Below are 16112 nucleotides of genomic sequence, written 5' to 3'. Positions count from 1 at the left end.
GGCTCATTAGCTTAAGCGGTACAAACCGAGTAGCGTGGTCCCTGGCCTCGCTCCGTTGCGTTTTACCACGCGGGATCTCCCGAGCCCGCTCCGGACTCTTCTGCTCGACTCCACCGCTCGCTTCGTGACCGCTTAACGGCTATTATACGGATTATTACCTTACTCCTCGAGTGGAAAAACTGCCAACTGACGCCGTCTCCACTCCCGAAACGAACCCCTCCTTCTTTTTTTCTTTTTTCCACTGTTTTCTGCGTCCGATCGTCTTCAACCGGTCGCTACCAACGCGGTTGAGGTAACTATCAAACTATCCTTGACGAACCAGGCGTTTCCGCCTCTCCGTACGTTTTTTTTTTTTTTTTTTTTTAAAGTGAATTTCTAGTTCCGATAAACTGTCAGAGAATGGTAGATAATTAAATACTCTCGCGAGAATGATTTATATTTAATTGTGAAGAAACGTATCTGACTTTACAAGTGTCGTTCGCCGAACGAACGAATAGATGTATTTACGATGTTTTCGAACAATCGTACGAGCAATTTTTAAGTCTCGTTGGTATTTGCCAAGGCGGATTAAAAGTGGATAACTAGGCTCCGACGCAAATGACGAACCACGAGCTGCACGCACGCGGTATGACAAAAATTCTGACGTCCGACGTGGCTTGACAGGCCGTGTTAAACGCCTGTGCGTGTGCGAGATGCGCCATTCCGCGAATCTTATTACCGATATACGCGCGCGTCTTAACTAGACTCGGAATGCTGCGACGCGCGAGAGAGAGAGCATCCGGTTTCCCGAACTTGTCCATTTGAATCGGATTAATATTCGAACGATCCCTCGAGAATTCCGTGAACCTTTTGCATTTCGCGTGGGATTTCCCACTTGCTCTGCTCAGTGGAGACTTTGGTCAATGATGGAACGCGAAAGGAAATATTCGAAGGTTACGCGCACACACATACACACACAGGGCGACAGTTTACACGGAAACGTTTCGTTACCGAGGTTGCTTACGACCAAGCTGGTGCGTGGTGACAAGCGTTCAAATTACTTGTGACTACGATTGTTTGAGAATCGGCTTAAAGCATTTTTTTAAAAGTACTCGTAATTCTTTTTAACTGGTACGTACGTGTGTCTTCGAGAGAGGTGGGGAGAAAACAATACGAATGATATTAATAATTGGAAGAATGCGAAAGGCATAAATGTTGCATTCTACGCCAAGAAGAGTTCGTCGAACTGTTTTTCTTAAAAAAAAGAAAAAAAAAAGAAAAAAAGAAAAAGAAAAAATTGACGGAAATTGTGCATGCCATCCGAAAATACGGTTTCTGGAGAGGATGAGTTGAAGCGGCGACTGGTGTGCACGGCCGCCACCCACGCTGGCAGGAACACGAACGAACAGGTAGGTAATACATGGTGTACGGTGGCACGACAATGGTCGCGTCGTTGTCACAATGACAAGAAGGGAACCGGTATTGAAAGGCAAATGAGAGGCAGCGCTGCTCTTCCTCGCCTTTTAGTTCATCTCCTTTCTGTCGCGCACCCACATCCGCTGCCTTTCAAGTAGCACCCCAAAACACACCTTACGCAAATTAATGTCGCATGCTAACAGGGCACCGGTTCGAATGACCGGGACAACGAAGCGCCTAAGGACAGTTGGCTCGTCATCGTCTTTAATAATGATTCATCGCCATACGGCGCGACTAATTGTTTACCGGTCGTTCACAAGCAGCCTTTTCTCACCGTGAACGTTTCTTCTGTCGTCGATGCGGCCACGCATGCATACATATGTATCCCCGTGGCTTTCTCTTTTGTTTTCTTTCTATTCGGCTGCTATTTCACGGCTCGTTTTCTTCTTCGATTCGAATCCCACCTTTCCTGTTTCTCGCGTTTGTTTCCCCAATTATATTCACCGATGTCGCCGATTCTTCTTCACGCCGTGGATTCTGATGCTCGCGATCTAAACCAAATTCTAGTCGTTGTCGTTCTACCGTTATTTTACATATATTTGTTTGCCATTTGTTTAGTATTGTGTTTCAAATATCTGTGTATATTAATATTTGCTGTCGGTTTCGTTGTTTGATGTCAATTTGATATTTGAATTTCAATTTCAACGCAGGATGTAGAATACTGCTTTGCCAGCGTTATGATTTCGCCTCGCCATCTACCTGTACACATTAGACTTACTCGTATGGTAGTTTCCTTCTTTTAGCACAGACACAGATGATATCTGTCAATCATTAATGTGCATTATGACAAGTACAGATACAGATGCTGACGATCTAAGCTACAGGTACAGATGAGGGACAGAATCCCCTCGTGAAATGAAATTCAATAAAAATTTCTTGCGCTATTGATTAAAAATAGAATCATTGATTATCGAGAATAGATCAGATATCCAATGCTTTTTCGTGTCTTCACAAACGAGATACATATATGCATATATCTCGTCTGTGTTTTATCTTCTTACCATTTTCGTGTCACATTCTACCATATCGATTTGAACAGGTTTTGCACTGCAGCGCTACTAGTGAAAGGAGGTAAAATCAGAAAAGTAGAAACCTCGTGGTGAGATTTGAACAATTTCATTATTTGCGATATAATTGCTAATTACTGTGTGATAAAATTATGAATTATATGACAAACAATGCGAATTAATTGGCTGCGACCGCAGTTTATGTAATTAAAAGATTTATTGAGTTGTCAAAAAGATCATCGACTTCTAAAATTCTAGAGTCGATTCTTTCGTGATGATGTATAACGGTTTTTTGAAATATTCTACAAGATCGTTACCTTTTACTTCTGTTAGATGTTTCAGAACGCTGTGCAGTGATTTAAATCTGCGCGCCGCTTTTCCGAATTGAGAAATGCGTGCGCCGTTCCGCCTCAGCCAATAGCGTTGCAGCACAGTGTAATTTTGGCGGGCAATGGCATCAGTCGCGTATCGGGAAGCATTGGTGTTGGGTGCATTTGACATTTGTGATTTCAACTATGTAATTTGTGGTTCCATTGCTATTCTATTGCTGTTTATCGACTGCTAACAGGTTCGTACGATCAATACGTTCTTATTTAATGCTTTACTAGACACTGTCGTGATAAAATTGAGTAGTTTTCCGAACTTTCCCCGTTGGCTGTCTATTTGAGCGTCAAAAGTTAGTTATTATCAGCTTTTGAGACAGAATTTGAGCTTGATCATTGCTGTATTTTAATACAATTGGTTTCTTTTGCTCAGGTTGTTGATTGCTGAAATTGTTTCGGAAAAGTGTGGCTCGTGGTTGCTGTAATGATCGAATTACTTGGATGATTTTGCTGTGCATGTATGGTAATGTACGATTTATTGTATGACATACAGATGTATTCGTATTATCTTTCCATTGAACTATGAGTGATGTTTAATATATACAATTGCTATATGTACAAATTGTTATACGTATAACTTGTTGAGAATGTTAAAATGAAATTGGATAAAATTCTCGTCTGAACGCTTCTAGCGGCCATATTGCTAAAGCTATAAAACTTCAAAATTACTTTACAGTATAGATGAAAGCAAAGAAACAATATAGTTATGTACGAATTGTAAAAATGATTTTGAGCCAAGGATACAGCTTTCACATCATCACGCTACCCTCAACCATATTTTAGTTTAAAGAATTTTGGTTTCTTCTGGTTGGGTCGCAAAAACAGCGGTGTTTCTGTAAACACGCTCGAGAGGGAAAAGATTGTTCTTTTTCTTATTCCTCTCTTTCTTCCATAATTTTACTTTCATGAATGTGACCGTGCACAGTGTGGTCAATATTTACTGCGTAAGTCCCAATATTTCATTCATACGCGAACTTGTTTATTCAGAGACAATGTTTATTCGCCGATTGTAATTTAAGCAGTAGTCTTTTATTTTTTAATTGTTTTTTTGAATTTTCGCTTTCACATTAGATTCACAGATAATGAAGATGAAAGTAAAGTATCTTTATTAGTAGAACTACCGACAAAAAAAGCGCAATATTTATAACAAAGAAATTAAAGTGCAAAGTATAAGAGAAAGTTAACACAATACAAAAATACACTGTATAATAATACAAAAATACAAACTTCTATCAATTTATTTTATTAAAAATCACTCGAGTATCTAAAAATACTGTTATGAATATATAAAATTTCCATAGAAAAATTATAAGTTGGTCATTTTGACCATTTTGATAGTTTTATTGTTATATAAATATTTATATAAGTTAAACGGTACACTCTCTGTATGAAGTTGCGGTACAAATAAGGTATTTAAGTTTAACAGGGTGAATTAAACAAATTAAATCGACGTTAAAATTAAAATTAGATAACAAGATATTTATAAGCTGCGTTAAGTCATGTTTGGATGACTTAATTTTAAATCAAGTTCAATTTATAATGAAATTGGTTAATATTTCAATGAAATAAGTAGGTAATTAATGTACGATTGTAGGTGATTTTAAACTAGATTAAATAACTTACAATCAGAGCAAATTCATTAGATGAGATAGGTAGATAGACTTCTTACGAGACGTAATGGAATGGGATCAGTTCAAAACAGAAGGCAAAGTGTTACATCTAGATAACTTTTATTAACCAATATAATCGTATATTGTTACAAATGACGGCGGCCGAATGTGGTGGCCGCCCCAACGGATTACAATGAAACGGCGTGTTAACGTTATACAATTAAAATGGGAATCGATGAATGAGCGAATTTTACGAATGTTTACGGTCGTATTCGTCGCTACTCGACTTCAAGAAACTGCATACACGACAACATGTAATTTGTAGAAGTTTTATCCGTGTGTCTTGCGTTATTGAAACGTTACTCTAATCCCACTGTCTGCGTAAAATCTCCGGTTTGCCACCTCCTCCGTATTATCGTATCTATCTGATAGAGTGGTGAGTATGTCGGTTGTGCGCGCGTATTGTGTACGTGTACAAACTGTAATTATGCTCGAAGACATCGAAAACTCACTACGTAATGTTAAATGACGACGTGTCGCGGATTTGCCTATTGGTGTTTGCGCTCTCGCTATCTTCTTTTCCTGCTTTTTCTCTCTCTTTTTTTTTTATCGTTTATTCGAAACAATTACGCAAGAGCGCGCGTTTGCGTGATCGCGCAAACTCGTTCGTCATTCTAATTATTCCTCTCTCAAATTTCGCATCGTGTCCGATCCAAGAGCCCGCTGTAGCCCCGGAACGGATGATTCCCGTGTTCACCACGAGATTTTCGCCGGTTTCCAAGCAAATCCGCGACTCATTAATTAGGCTTACGGCTACTATCGAGATACTGATGTACATACACAAGAACCATGATTCCTCCTGTTCTCTAGAACACGGGCAGAGTATACAAAGACGTTGTTTGCCGAATAAAAACGTGTTGCTTGCACGCGCACCGTTGCTCAGTCACTCGCGTAAACGCATTCTACACACGCACTCGTACACGCACTCTCGATAAACGCTGGGAAGGTATTGGCTTCGTCTTTCGCTCGAAATGAATCGCTGGATCTACTTTGAATTCCCTCTGTATTTGCGCGTGCATCGTTCCCATCACTTCCATTTCCCCTCCTCTGCCTTCCTCTTTTCCTTCCCTATCATCGCTTTCCTTCTCGACTTTTGTTGGTCCTGTGTGTGGCAGTGCCTTGTTAACTATGATTTTTGTTTGAACGTCGCTTTGTGTTTGATTCGTTCCACGCGTTGTCGTCCCTATGGACTCGCATCCCCCCCTTCTTCCTTCCGATCTCCGATACAGGCTAATCCTCGCGCAGAGCGGCGATGAAAAAGATTCGGGATTCGAGCGGAGGAAAGACCAAACGCTTGTTTCCCTTTTTGTTTGTTTGTCTTTTTCTTTTTTTTTTTTCGTTTTTTTTTTTGATTCTCGAAATCAGTGGACGCGGGCCTTTGTTCTTCACGGATTCACGGTTGAAACGAGGGAATCGAGGGCAAGGGGGTGCGAACCACCTTCTCTCAATTGACACAACACTTAGCTCTGACGAGGATCGATCGATTGGTCGTGAAACGATTGGTCGACGACTAACGAAACCAAACTTTTGCTTTCCTTCGGACTTTCAAGGAGAGGTTTGATGAGGTTTTTTTTGAATCACAATTTAAGGGAAACAGACGCAGCACCCCCTTTCTATCGAGAACGCCTCGAGAACAGAACTCGCAACATAATTGTTCTCCGTTTTACAGACACACTGACTACCGAACAATAACTTACTGTGCATCGTTATTTACATAATTCGCACGCAGCATTCCATTTCGCAGTCGCGCACATCAAGTTCAATAAAAGATCTCCATAATTGTATTTATATATATATATATATATATAATAATAATAATTCTATCTATCTATATATATATATATATAATATATATATAATATATTTTTTAATTTTTTTTTATATTTATATCGTATTACCTTTTTCAATAATGTCGTCTCGGATTACAATTATGTATAATTAATCTTTATGTATAATTAGTGTCACAACTTCGTCCCTCTCGTTTCCCTCATCCCACACCCCTCTCTCGCTTTCTCGTTCTCTCTTTTTCTTTCTCTCTCTCTCTCTCTCTCTCTCTATCTATCTTTCTTTGTATCTCTTTCACCTATACATATGTCTAAGAATTAAAATATTTAGACTCGGATAGCTAGGTACGTACTTCGACTTTGGGGAGACTTTCTGTGTTAGGGAGGGGGTTGGATTGTTTCCTCTTTGAGTTTCACGGGATCCGTGGAGGGATTTTCAATGTATTTTATTTACGACTATGTTTAAACACGTGTGTTTTTTCTTCTGGGTTTGCTTGCTCAACGATCTACAATGTACGATATCCATAGCGAATTAAATGCGAAATGTCGATCCTATCTCCATCTATCTCTCTCGCCTCGAGATAGCTTCATTTAAAAGTTAATCGACGATGGTGATTATGGTACGCGTGACTGTGTGTATGTGTGACTGTGTGTGTAAGATTCACTACTAGTGTATCGGCTATAATTTCGTCATCATATAATCCTCTCTTAGACTCCTCCTCGTCTTGAAACATCGTCCGCGATGCCGTCCCTTCTTTTGCTCCTAATCTCGTAGTCTCGCGATAAAATCTACATCCGTGGTTCGTCATTGTGTGTCGCCTCTTCGCCGTAGCGCGAACGTTCTCGAGCGTTCGAAAATTTTCGAACGAAAGAAGGAAAATGAGAAACAAATCGCTCTGATTCTTTTTACACGAGTCCTCTTCCTGCCTTCTTGCCGCCTGTCGTCGTCCCTTCTCCCCCCTCTTCTTTTACATTCTACACGTTTCTGTATTCGTCCGCGGCTCGATATCGATATCGTTCTCGAACAATATCTATATCGATATCGTTCTCGAACGATTCTCCGGAGCATAAACGTCGAAAGGGTGTGTGTCGATAAAAGGATTCTAAAAGTTCGAAACAATCTTTGTACTTTGCAGCACGCAACGAGAAAGAACGTCGGAATTTTTGGCGCGTTTCTTCTACCTTCCGGTTTTCTTTGGCTTCTTCCTCTTTCTGTCGGTCGGGCGAGCTTCGACCTTGCGCTCGCGGGAACAAAAAGATATCGCGAGACGAAAAAGCGTCGTGTTAACCTTTGCTTTTGAATGCGGCGCAACGAAATTACCCTGTTCCTGCATCGAGTCCCGTTTTCCCTCTTTTTTTTTTTTCCTTCTGTTTCTTCTTCTTTTCTCGCGAGGAAGAGATCGCACGGCTATTCAGCTAAAAACTACCGTGGGCCACGCTAACGAAGAATGTACTCGATCGCTGATAATGAGGTGACTCGTTAAGAAGATCGTTCGCTCCGGTCGCAGCGATTCTAACAATGTCTAACTCTCTATTGAAACAGTTTCTGAACTGGATTTCCTCGAGACTTGCGATCGGCGGTGACGTTCCCTGGGAACGATCCCGAGTTGTCGAAGAGCGAAGCGAACTCTCTGAAATGCTCTCGATGCACGATGGGGCGAGGGTACATATATAATATATATAAAAGTAGAAAATTTGACGGCAGTATATAGAGATCGTAAAAGGTGTGAAACACGGTGTGAAAAGGAAATGGGCTCTATTTCGTGAGAGTGGCGTTGCACGTACACTGTGTTCGTTCGGTTTTTGTTCTCTAGAAGTTTCTTGTGCTTTTATATATGGCGAATACAATCGGTTTAATCGTTTGCCTTCGTTCCTACTCGGAATTTTCGTTTACGTTTTCGTTTTCGTTTTTCATTTTCATTTTCTCCGGCGGTCGTCGATCGATCAGCCTCTTTCCCCCTGATCCGTGCTCTTTCGTTTCTGACTTTACCGATCAAGGAAGCAACGTCCAAGCTGCGTGTCTTTTTTTTTTCTTTCTTTCCTCCTTCTTCTTTTTTCTTTTTTTTTTTTTTTCAAGCTAAGAGAACCGAGGATAAACGTACGTAACGCGTGTAAAAAAATAAAACGACGCGTCGCGACCCAACGCAGCGGTTTCTCCCGGTTTGCCTCGCGAAGCTACCGGCCACGAGGGCGCAGCATCGACACCTGCGCCTTTCACTTTGACCTCCCTCCCCCCTCCCTCCCGACTTTTCCAATCGAGTCGATCGAGTTCCCTCGAGTTCTTTCCTCGACGACGAGGATCGTAAAAGCAACGTGTTTCGTTGTCGCTCCTATTCCCCTATTACTTTCACGGAACGTATCTTTCTGTTTCTGCCGAGATTTGAAAAAAAGAAAAGGCCGGAGGCTGCCTCGAGTTCTCCGGCGATCCATCCAACGCCATCAAGATATGTCCAATTTGTCCGGCTTCGATCAGCCGCGCGAAGCCTCTCTCTCTCTCTCTCTCTCTCTCTCTCTCTCTGTCTGTCTCTCTTTCTTACCTGTTGACACAATCCGTCCCCTCGTCCTCGAGCGTTTACGCTCGAGAGATCGACTCGAATTCGCGTGAAAATTGCCAGGAATGTTCGAGTCGTCGATAGGCAACCTCGGCCTCGCCCGAGTCGTTCATCATTTCCTCAAATCATTCCCGATTCTGTCTGCGAACGACGAGATCACCCCGGGCCATTGTTATCAACGTGCCAGCGCCAGGCTGCGTCTAGTCGAGACGCGCCTTGTAGCTGGTCTTCCATATCTCCGCGAACGTGACCGCGCTGTGGAACCTGTGGAAGATGCAGAGCGGCAGGGTGACCCTCTGCACGATGGCCCAGGCGAGGAACCCGTAGAAATCAAGCTGCACCGGGTTCGCCATCACTTTCTGCGACTCGAACGTGTAGATGACCCACATGGTCAGGTTGCAGATGAGCAGGAAGGTGACGACCTGCCGGCCGGGCTTGCTACGGTCGTGCTCCGGCAGGTGAACCCTTCTGCGGGACACGTCCGCGATGAACAGCATCTGAAGGATCACCTGCGCGACCGACAGCAGACCGGTCAGCATCACCAGGAGGTTCGGCTCGTGCGTGAACGCCGCCAACGAGCCGGCGATCACGCTGAACACCGCGTAGACGAACAACCCGAAGCCGGACACGCGAAGTAGAATGTCGTTGAGGTCGCTCTGCTCCTCGGCTTTGAACTTCAAGCTCTGCACCCGTATGAACCCGACGATTATGGCGACGATCGACAGTACCATCAACACGCAATGGGAGACGTCCGCTAGGTAAATGGCCACCAGGCCGAAGTCTGGATGATGGATCAGCACGAAGAAGAGGATCAGGCAGATGAGGGAGCCAACCAGCAGCAACAGGCCGAAGAACAGTCCTTTGCTCGCTCCTACACAGTCCACCCTTGTGTGACCTATTTCCGCGTTCAGAGATGCTATTTAGTGGTCTTGCGCTGCTTTCAAGCAGTCGTTGTTCGATCAGATCGAACCTTCGAAACGAGCTACTGCTGTTTTATTAATTACGAACATTTTGCAATCTTGCGTACTTTCGGAGAGAAAGAGAGACATTCAACACTGACCGTTCGAAATGAAAATTGCATCGAACGAAGAAAACTAGAAATGAAATTACCTGCATGAGCCAAAGCGACAGCTCTTCGAGACAGCATAGCCTCGAGGCGGCGCTCAAGGTCTGCTTCTACTTGGTGCGGCCAACGTGGATGTCGTCCAATGTGTTTCCACATGACGTAAATCACCGCGGCGCCGATCAAGCTGTACTCGATGATGAACGGGAACAGATACGGTTCTGCGTCCTGCACGATAGTCCCCATGATGTTGACTCGGCCGCAGGAATTGGATGCAATCTCCTCGTCTGTTAACGCCTCCGCGTACGCTCCGAAGTTCGGGCTCCAGTATTCGCTGCTGTTCGTCTGGTTGTTCACGTCGAAGATTTGGTGTATCTGTTTCACGCAACGAGATTTCAATTCTTTACGATTCAAATGATCTCTATAGCAGAAGAACAACTCTTTCGTTTGTTCAATTTCGCGACAAGAGTTGCTGTCTCGTTCTATCGATAAATTGAAATCTGGTGAAAGCTGGTGACACAGTTTGAGATCTGATTAGACGAACGAAGAAAAGTTTAATCGAATGCCAATTAAATAGAGTTCTAGCGTACATGAAGTACCCGTTATTCGATTCGTAAATGCAATTACCTCCTCCTTGTTGTCGGCCTGAGGCGCGTCAAAGAGTTCTATGAAGAAAGATGAGAAGGTGGTGGAAGGTGTCGTAGTGGTGGTAGTGGTGGTGGTGGTGGTGGTGGCGGTGGTGGTGGTTGTACTGGGTGTAGTCGGACTGGTCCTTTCCTCGGTGGTGGCTTTCGACGTGAGCGTAGTCAGGAGAGTGGACAAAGTGTTGGCAGTGGTCGTAGTCAAACTGGGCTGGGGAGCTGACGTGGAAGTAGTCGTTGAGGTCGGAGGGTTCCAGCCGGTGGTGGTGGTCGACGTTGGGGTCGTGACAGCCCTCGCGATCGCCCTTGCCGTCGTTCTCATCACTCGACCCAACGAGGCGGCTATCGTGCTTGCCACCGACGTTGAAACGGTCGATGACCTCGTGGCGGTTAATGGCGCCTCTCGCAAAAGAGCTACGTCTCGAGGCGCTGTCCCCAATATGGCTCCCGCGTTTCTCATCGAGTGCTGTTTGATACTCTCTAAACAACACAGTCCGCGTCATCGCGTTGGCAAAATTTTTCGAAACGTTTGACTGGTGGACTAAGCGAATGAAAATAGTACCAGAGTTAGTCTAGCTTTGCTCCCAATACCATTGATCTGTCTTTATACAAGTTTTCCATTCCAAGTCAAATTTATCCTTTCACACAAATTAAATTCAGCTTTTTGCAAGTTTTTTTTTTGTTTTCCACAAAAAAGTTGTCTTCTCAAGCCATTATAATCAAAATAAAATCCGAAAAATGTAAAGTTATTATTCCGAAGTAAAAATTTTATTATTACGTATTTAATGATGCTTGAAAAAATAACGTAAAATTAACATAAAATTAACTTGTTTAATACGAAAAGTATTTATATATTTATTATTATATTATTATTAATATAATATAATTATATTATATTTATAACAATTCGCCGCGTAATAATGACGATAATCTATAAGAGTGTTCATGGCTCGTCAGCAAAAGTGTCTTTTGCACAGAATATAATTTTTCAAGAAACTTTCAATAGAGTTCATTATTGGAGAGTATGGCGATAGATACAATATAACAAAGTGTGTTATATTTCATTTTTGTGAGTCACCCGGAAGATGAATTTGATTTGCCAAATGGCGAACGTGATTCGCAGAAGCATTTAATTTCTCGTGCAAAAAGGTTGAATACGATCTGCAAAAATCAATTTGGAGTGCAAAGTCTATAAACGGGGAAATTTACCAAGAATGCCCGCTTCGAATTGACCCATTTTCTGATGATGCTTCGTGATCTCCTTGATGCTTTCCAACACCAGGGTACGAATCCAGACGCAGAGGTTGGTAGCGACCACGTGCATCAAACCAAAACGGGCGATCACTTTGAAACGGTGGATGTTGAGCTAGGGAAATGAACAGTCAGTCTACTATTCGGAAGTTATTTGGAAGGACGACGATGTTATTTCCCGGCACCGAAAACCGGCTCGACTACCTACCCTCGAGTTCATGAAGATGAAGTACATTTGCATGAACGTGAAAATCATTTGCAGAACTGGATTCACGCCCTGGAGGATCTGGTAGCACGGTGACGTAGGCGGCACCTCGAAGAAGGTGCCAAATTCTAAACCATTGTAGACCATCGTGCCCAAGCCGAAAGCTACGAACAAGTAAAGAAGAAAAATTTCGTCTCTCTTGCGAATCTTGATGCTGAATCGCTCTATGAAACTTGGACGTTGCGTACATAAATTTACGTTTACACTGGAATTCGAATTTCAATTTGAAAAACTTTCGCTCACCAATCGCTCCGATTCTGAGGAAGAAGCTTCCGTGACTCTGATCGTTTTGCGAGGTCTTGCGCTTTCGTAGAGCCCGAGTGGCCACGCCAGCCTCTACGTCGGCCGCATCCTGGATCAATTTTTGTCTCTCTTATTTTTAAGTTGGGCGGTCGTCGTCGAGTTTTAACCCCTTAAAAGCTATCTCGTCGCGACTCGAATTAATTTTCGTAACTGCCGCCTCGGCACCGAACGAAAAGTGCAGCAAACTTTAACGAGGATGGAACTGCCGAGTTTCAGTTCAGAAGTGATAATGAATTGGTAGGAGGAAGAGGGGGAAGAACAGTAGCACGTGCCTTCTAGTAGATGGTCGATGACGGCAGATAACCCACTTACGTCAGCACCGAGAGCGTCTCTTTTAAAATCCGCGCCGTGCATTGGCTCGATACCGAACCGAAATACACGCGTTTCCCAAGAAACCACCGTCACGACGAAAATGATCGACTCGTTTCGTGTGACTTTTGCTCTAGTCTATCGCTATCGCGGATTTGCACAGGTTTTGAAACAGGTTAAGCTTGTTCGAATACGTTGTCGATACGTTGTTGAAAAGTTTGAGAAATACTTAAATTACCGCGACAAAGTGGTACCCGACCTGGTACTCTTTCTTGTTCTTCGACGTTTTCTGCTCCTTGTCCTTCTTCTCCTTCTTCTTGTTCTTCTCCTTGGGCTCCTTGGGTGGTTTCGGCGGCCTCGGGGGCGGCGGCGGCGTGTCGCTGCCCCTCGCGCAGCAGGCGCTTTCTTGCAGCAGGAAGCAGAACACGTACAACAGGAACAGGATGCTGACACCGTACAGATACGTAAAGAATCCCTCGTAGTAGTAGAGAGGCAGCTTGTGCGTGACCACCTCGCTAATCACGTAAGCGATGCACACCACCACCAGCAGTTTCGCGTAGATGAAACTCATGATGATGAACAGCGACGTCCTGCAAGAAGAAAAACAAAACCAAGAATTCGTGCGTGCACGTCGTTGTAAAAAAAAAAAAAAAAAAAAAAAACGCAGAACAATCTCCTCCGTCGATCAGGATTTTCCTCTATCTCCACGTCCTCGAGCCTCACCGTGTCTTTGTACGAACTATTTGTACCCTACTACCGTGTCTTGGACCACCGCCGGCTCTGTTGTTGTTCACGTTGTTCTTCTCCATACACGGCACCGTTTCCACCTCCATTGCGAGTTCTTCCGGATGAACTTCACGCACGCGACACTTCGTTTCCGGCACACGGTATACGTCGTTTTCTACCTCATCGCCGCGAATACTATACTCGCGCGCGAGTCAACCAGTCGTCGAGCACACGCACGCGTGTCACGATAGATTATTCGCTGCTGGCATGCTCGAATACCGAACGACGTTTCACTGGCATGCTATTTTCGATGCGAGCGTCGAACTCTGAGCGTTTACTGTTTCGCAGCCTGTTCTTCTTCTCTCTTTCTCTCTCTCTTTCCCCGATCGTTCATTCGACGCAGGTGCACACGTGCTCTTTCATCTTCGTTCGATCGTGATCGTTCGCAGAGCTCGCTCCTCGAACTGCTGCCGTTGCTGCTGACGCACTGTTTGAAACGGTTTTAACAAATTTTCGCGCGACGACGCGTGGTTCACGGACGCTTGGCTGCTCGTCGAACACTCTCTCTCTCTCTCTCTCTCTCTCTCTCTCTCTCGGCGCTTTTCCACCGAGTTGGTTCTTTTCTCGTTAAAGGTTAGGTCGCGAGATCGATAATTTGCGTACGCAAAAGGGGAGAGTGCGTTGCCGGTCGATCTCGTTTGAAATTAATCGCGCGCGAAACCGGATCCGCCGGCAGCTTCGCGACGAAGACGCGCCACGAGCACGCGATCGAGAGAAAAATACGAGAATAATCGCGGGGACACGCGATGATGGGAGGAGAGCCCCAAAGAGACACGTCGAAATCGGCGGAGCGTTTGCGGCGCGATTGCACCACGTCGCGACGTCTGCACGGGAATATATCAGGGGCTCAGCGGCGTATAGTGGTGCATCTTCGTCAAGAAGGGCTTAACCACCCTTTGTCACGCTGGCATTTCAGGGGTTGGGGCGCAGACTTTATTGTGTTCCGCACGAGCCCGGTACACTCGTGTCAGGCATTTTTTCTCTCTTTTTTTTCACGGTTTTCGATGATTATCGTGGGACGGATAAAGGATCGTGATATTTAGCGAGACGCGGTGAAACCAGATTTCCCATCGAGCCTTTGTATTTTTTTTTTCTTTTATTTTTTGCGACTGTAACCCGTTGATATTTCCACGATCTTCCACCATCGTCTACCTACGTCAGTTTTTTTTTTTTTTCATTTCACCTCGAGGTCTTTCAAGTTGCGCAATCGATACGCGTCTGACCCCCCTCCCCCCTCCCCAAGTAATTCTCCCTCTCGCGAGAAGGGAAAGAGAACGTTTGGAGAATGGAATTATTTTTCCGTTCGATCGTAGGCGTTCTGTTGTTTTCGACGTCGCGAAAATTTCGGCGACGTTTCCACGCGAAAACGTATCACGTTTCTCGCTGAGAGCGAGATAGCGGGGCGAGCGAAAAGGTCGCGAGGGGTGAGGGTGGCCCCGGAGGGATGAAAGTTTTTCGAAGTTTTCGCGGCGATAGGAGACAAAAAAGAAAAAAAAGAGAGAGAGAGGGGGGGGGGGGAGGGAGCAGAGAAGGCAAACCTCGGTGTCCCGCGGTATGGCTTTTTTTCCACTCGTGAAGAAGAAAAGCGGCGAGAAGTGGAAACAGCGATGGATAGCACAGACTCCGAGCGAACCAGGCTGCAACACGGTCGATATTTCGAAGTACCTACTTTCTGCCGCTGGTCTCTCTCTCTCTCTCTCTCTCTCTGGCCTCACCCTCTCTCAACTCACCCTCGCCTCATCTGTGTCCTCTCGACGAATTTCGCTCGCTCTCCACTTCGCGTTCAATCACGGCCGTATTCTTTCTCAGCGGTCGTTCGTACTCGCGCTGAATCGTTTTCCACGTTCTTCGCGCGAAACCCGTTCCCGTCCAGCCGTTTTCGATTTAACGTCGTTCTATATTCCACGAAGATGGCTCGTTGCTCTCGATCGAGACTTCTCATTCTCGCGAGAACTCGCGGTTCAGTCTTGCTTACGATTTCTATTTCAGTCGCTGACGAACCGAGACTTTGTCGCTCGGCTGGTCGTTGTTGGTTCTCGCGTTTATTTTCGGTAGCGTTCTCGCGAGGGATTGTTTCGCGAAGGAGGGTTTCTCGCGGTGGTCTTGTTGCCGGCCACCGAGTGCGGTATGTGTGCAGTCACGTTCGCGGGCACGCGTAACACTGTCTCCTCGTCTCGTCGTCTAGACCGACCGAAGCTTCGCTCGCAAGCGGCGTGTTAATGCAATTGCGACTGCGACTGCGACTGTGTAATTCGAGACGTGGGTATTGCCTGTACACGCCGTCGTATCACTGTCATACTTTACCACTCGATCGATATTAATAAATTATAAATCCGAGCGAAACTAGTTCGCGCCATTGTCAGAGCCGGATCGGATCGATGCTCGCTCTCCGGCCGATTTCTTCTCCCTCCCTCCCTCTCTTTCTCTTTCTTTCTCTCTCTCTCTCTCTCTCGACCTTCTTCCGATCCGAGGGATAAAAAATTTGTTTATCGATCGAACGCTCGTATTCACCGCGTCGTACGGTAACAGACGAAATTTCGCTTTGGTTCACGATGATTACGAGAGGACGATGCGAGCAAACGCGCTCCCTTTGGCCGCCGCTGTTTCACGCTCGACGCGCGTTCATCAATTTCCATGAAAAAA

General features: G+C 44.9%; 1 protein-coding gene across 12 annotated transcripts in view; it reads right to left on the bottom strand.

Moving 5' to 3' along the window:
- Positions 1–4558: 4558 nt before the first annotated feature.
- LOC122535505 (proton channel OtopLc) overlaps positions 4559–16112 on the bottom strand; it is a 41393-nt gene continuing 29839 nt past the window's right edge. For 9 of the 12 annotated variants that reach the window (XM_043667090.1, XM_043667089.1, XM_043667088.1 and 6 more), the window contains 7 exons: positions 12922–13273; positions 12315–12423; positions 12015–12175; positions 11765–11921; positions 10542–11035; positions 9962–10289; positions 4559–9746 (listed from right to left, as the gene is read on the bottom strand). In XM_043667090.1, the coding sequence (XP_043523025.1) occupies positions 9052–9746; positions 9962–10289; positions 10542–11035; positions 11765–11921; positions 12015–12175; positions 12315–12423; positions 12922–13273 (2296 nt within the window). In that variant the 3' untranslated portion in view covers positions 4559–9051. Of the gene's footprint in view, positions 9747–9961; positions 10290–10541; positions 11036–11764; positions 11922–12014; positions 12176–12314; positions 12424–12921; positions 13274–13406; positions 13654–15199; positions 15226–16112 lie in introns of those variants that run through there. The other 3 variants (XM_043667096.1, XM_043667095.1, XM_043667086.1) reach the window with 3 other exon arrangements.

The sequence above is a fragment of the Frieseomelitta varia genome, unplaced genomic scaffold (genome assembly GCF_011392965.1).
Source record: "Frieseomelitta varia isolate USP_RPSP 00005682 unplaced genomic scaffold, Fvar_1.2 scaffold_730, whole genome shotgun sequence".
In the NCBI taxonomy this organism is placed as follows: Eukaryota; Metazoa; Arthropoda; class Insecta; order Hymenoptera; family Apidae; genus Frieseomelitta; species Frieseomelitta varia.
Note: the sequence above shows the minus strand (reverse complement) of the source record. Positions and strands in the feature narration are given on the sequence as shown.